Consider the following 4565-nt stretch of genomic DNA (forward strand, 5'->3'; position numbering starts at 1 on the left):
CTAACCACTTCCTACTGTTTTTACACCACAAGGTATTTCAATATTTCCTTCGGATATTTGCTTTAAAAACTTAGCAGAGTATTACCAGCTAGTTTTGAAACCGAAACCTACACAATATCGCAAAGGCACACTGACCACAGAGCCACTACATCTTCTTTCATGCTTTACAACCAGTCGAGTTTTCACTATTTCTTCCTGGATGTTGGCTTGCAAAACTTAAACTGACAATTGCTGGTCTTGAACCCATAACCTGGGCTACATTACTAAGGCGCCCTAATCACCAAGCTACTAAACCTTCTTACTCTTCTCACCATCATTGTATTTTTCAATATTTTCTTTGGAGATTGGCTTTAAAAAATGTCATGAATCCAGTCTTACTTACTCATAATTATTTTCCACGATGATATTTGGAGATACTGACACTTCCATTGGGAAGTGAACCCATAACCTCTGGATTTTCATGTAGTCTCTAAGCCCAATAAGCCGTCCAGTCAACACACAGTTCAAAATCATCTAGGAAAGCTTTTCAAACTTTTCCTTTGGCTGTACGTTGTTAAAATAGAAATCTACTCGAGGTAAAGTCCTCCCTCAGAGTCGGGTTGTGTTTTATCACAGTGAGCTAATGTTGAGCTCAGCTTTACAGCCTGTTTCTGAGTGACTGTCTCGCTCATGGATGGTTATGCTATAGAACAAGCAGACATAAATTAAGATATACTTTATTAACCCCCTTAGGGAAATTCATCCTCTGCATTTAACCCATCCTAGTTGTGTAGCTAGGAGCAGTGGGCAGCTGCAGTGCAGTGCCCAGGGACCAACTCCAGTTCTTCTTTCCTATTGCCTTGCTCAGGGGCACAGACAGCAGACCCTAACATGCATGTCTTTTTGATGGTGGGATGAAACCGGAGCACCCGGAGGAAACCCACGCAGACACAGGGAGAACATGCAAACTCCACACAGAAAGGACCTGGGACAGGCCGGGGTTCAACCCCAGGACATTCTTGCTGTGAGGCAACAGTGCTAACCACTGGGCCACCGTGCTGCCAAGTTTGGGATGATGTGACCCCTCACCTACTGTAAAGCTAATAACTAAAACTAGCTTCGTAAAATTGCTTTGATTTTTGTTTGCATCATGATCTCTATCTAAAATAGCTATACTAAGATTCATATCATTCATATTTATATTCAATTCATATTATTTGTTTCTCTTTATTAGGAGTGCTTTTACTGTTATTCCACATGCAGCTACATGCATTGTTGCATTGTCTGGACTTCACAAATAATAATGAATAAACTTTTATCTTATTTAAGAAAACACAGATGATTTATTAAGCGTATTGTCGTTGTCGCGAGTGGCACCAACAAATTCAGACACTTCCACTTGTATCACCAAAAAGTAAAAGGGTGCAGTGAATGACTGAAGGATACTGTTACAACAAATATTTGAAATTATTTTCAATTTATTATGCAATGTCATCAATCCAGAAAGCGTAGTCTATGACTATGCAGATACTATGATTAATTCTATGTGAGAACTATAATAATATTCTTTATTAACAAATTAAACATTTTGATAGAAAAAAAAAAGCTTTAAGTCAACATGTCCATAAATGTATTACCATATTCTTGTAATTGCTTAATCTGTGTTAATGGCTATTTGTAAGAACCATATCTATCTGACACATTGAAAAACAGCTAGTGTAGTCACGGGTAATTTTCTTTAGGAAAACAAACATTTAAGTGTTTTATATCTGAATTCAATTTCAGAAGACATTTATGGTCTTTTCACCCCTACTTATGACTATTCCATTCCCTGACCCCCGACCCAAGCTCTGAACTGCTATTCTTAGCAGCCTTATAGAAAAGAATGCTTTGCCTTTAAATGTTAACTTTTGTTATAGATGGTTGAGCTTTGTTGATCAGGTTTCCTTGAGTATTTCGTTTATGATAGCATGAAACGTTGACGTACTATGTGTTCAGAGTTTGTGTCTTAAAGAAATCCATAGAAATTGGAATAGACCAAAATTATGTAGCTGGGCTCTCCAGACCATTAGAGGAGCTGTTAAAACCATAGTTGAAAAGCATAATCTGGAACACAAATATTACCTGCAGCAACATTTTCATGTGTACAAATCTATGATTAGTATCATGATTAGACTTTTATTCTCCATCTATCCATCCATCCATTATCCAAGCTGCTTATCCTAATTAGGTTCACGGGATGCTGGAGCCTATCCCAGGAGTCACTGAGCGGAAGATGAGGAAACACCCTGGGCAGGCCCCCAGGCCATCAAAGGGCCGACACATTCACACCTAGGGACAATTTAGTAAGTCTGACCTACATATCTTTGGACTGTGGGAGGAAACCAGAGCCCCCGGAGGAAACCCATGCAGCAACTTTTATTCTCGTAAGTCAAAAATGTCAGCTCAGGGCTTCTTGGGGTTACAAGGTCAAACAAAAAGAATCCAAAAGTGACATCCATCACATCTCATCTAGCACTTAATAGATATGATAAATTGGAAAGAAGGCATTTGATAAACTAACACTGTGTCCAGGGGCAACCTGGACAGAATTGGGAGACAGGCTCAAAAAGGTTTTCTTATCAAACATTGAGGTATATGGAAGGCCAAAGGTATATGGGAAAGAATAGTAGCCTCCAGAAAACACTGGCGACTCCATCTACTCATCCAAAGACACTTGGCATTCTACACTGTAGAAAAACATTGTAGTAAATTGTCAAACAAGCAAAGTTTGACACTTGTTTAGTCTTTTTTGAGTTTTAAATCTTTAGGTACCACATTTTGCACAGTACACAACATTAAAGACATGTAAGCTGTGCGGTTTCGTCCCTGTGAATCTGTACATGTCTTTTAAGGTCCTCTTTCCGTAAGAATCCTTTGCCACATAAACTGCAGCAATGTGCTCTTTCCCCCTCATGTACGCCCATGTGTTTGGTCAGTGAGCCACTTGCAGTGAAGCGTTTCCCACATACGTTGCACAGATATGGCTTTTCTCCTGTGTGTGTCCTCATGTGGATTTTCAGAGCGCCGCTCTTATAGAACTTTTTGTCACAGACACTGCAACTGTGTGTTGACTCTCCTGTATGGATCATCATGTGAGTTTTCAGGGTACCTCTCTGTCTAAACCCTTTGCCACAGACACTGCAGAGGAAAGGTTTTTCCCCTGTGTGAATTCTCATATGGGCCATCATATATTCTTTAAAGCTAAAACCCTGACCACAAACACTGCAAACATATGGTTTCTCCCCTGTGTGGACTCTCATGTGTCCCATCAGATTTCCATTTTGAGCAAAGGCTTTGCCGCACACACTGCAAACGTATGGTTTCTCTCCCGTGTGGGTTCTCATGTGCATTTCTAGTTGTCTATGACCGTCAAAATGCTTTCCACAGACTTCACAGTCATTTGTTCTAACGTAAGTTTGCAAGTGCAGCCTCAGGCTCTCCTCAGATTCAAAGATTTTCCCACATACACCACAAAGATCAGCATCCTTCTCTTCTTCTTGCACATGCTTCAAAAAAGAGGCCCTATAGCAGAAAGACTTATCACACACTTTACAGCAGTATTTTAAAAGGGGTGAATCACTGCATTTCTCTTTTTTAGCTCTCAATTTTTTTGATTTTTGATCTTTCTTTTTTGGCCTAAACTTTCTTGAACAAGATTCTTCTGTGGTCTGCTCTTTATCACTATCACTATCTTCACTTTCAGATGCTTTGCTTCCTTGCCAGTCCTCATCACTCTCATCTGCTTCACTCTCAGCTTCAGAACAGTTTACCTCTGACTGTTTCTCATCTACAACAGTTTGATCCCTACAGCTGTTTTCTTCATCGTGGGTCTGTAAGTGCAACCTCAAGCTCTCATCAGAATCAAGATGTTTTCCACAAACCCCACAAAGCTCTGTGCTCTGCTCGTGCTTTAGCACATGTTTCAGAAAAGAGCGTTTATATCTGAAAGACTTTCCACACACCCTGCAACAGCTCTGTCCAGGATTCTGGCTTCTATTTTTGGTGTGAGTTTCCATTCTCTGCTGTTGCATGTTCTTCACTAAAATACCTTTGTGGAAAGACGTTCCACATTCTTTGCAACAATCTGCATCCTGATTTTGCCTTGGTCTCAGTCTTCGAAATGTCTTTGCTTTCTTTGATTTAAGTGAGTGATGTTTCCCACTGTCATCACTGTCTTTGTCTTCGGTCTCAGCCTCAGAACAGTTTGATGATGGCATATCACAGTCACCAGGTACCTCTGATGTCCCACAGGACTCTCCTTTAGGCTCGATTTCCATCTCTTCGGTTGAAGTACCCTTTTCTGCTCTTTGAATTTGATGAAGATGTGAAAGTTGAGCCTGGATAAAGTCAGTGGTGTCAGTCACCCTTGGTGCCTCTGTAACCTGCGGGGGATCTGAGTTTTCCTGTACTTGACTGGGGCTCTTCCACTGCTCACACTGCTGCTGTTGATCAGGACCCTCCTTTTCACCAGGAGACCCAGAGAAAGGTACTCTGTCTGGAGGGAGGACCAAAGAGAAAATTCCGCATGAACCTAAATAGTCATA

General features: G+C 40.7%; 1 protein-coding gene across 1 annotated transcript; it reads right to left on the bottom strand.

Annotated features, from left to right (window-relative positions):
• Window positions 1-1325: 1325 nt before the first annotated feature.
• Window positions 1326-4179, bottom strand: LOC130127964 (zinc finger protein 239-like). The gene is made up of 2 exons (XM_056297674.1): window positions 3674-4179; window positions 1326-3568 (listed from the first exon to the last, which is right to left on the bottom strand). The coding sequence occupies exons 1-2, from the start codon at window positions 4050-4052 to the stop codon at window positions 2817-2819; spliced, it is 1131 nt and encodes a 376-aa protein (XP_056153649.1). The 5' UTR covers window positions 4053-4179; the 3' UTR covers window positions 1326-2816.
• Window positions 4180-4565: the final 386 nt, after the last annotated feature.

Source organism: Lampris incognitus, chromosome 17 (genome assembly GCF_029633865.1).
Source record: "Lampris incognitus isolate fLamInc1 chromosome 17, fLamInc1.hap2, whole genome shotgun sequence".
Lineage (NCBI taxonomy): Eukaryota > Metazoa > Chordata > Actinopteri > Lampriformes > Lampridae > Lampris > Lampris incognitus.

Excerpts from the sequence above, each read along its gene's own strand:
- LOC130127964 (XM_056297674.1), bottom strand. The coding sequence starts at position 4,052 with ATGCAACAGCAGAGAATGGAAACTCACACCAAAAATAGAAGCCAGAAT. Across the intron at positions 3,569-3,673 it reads GCAGACCACAGAAGAATCTT|TGTGTGATAAGTCTTTCTGC; the intron begins GTTCAAGAAAGT and ends ACTGCTGTAAAG.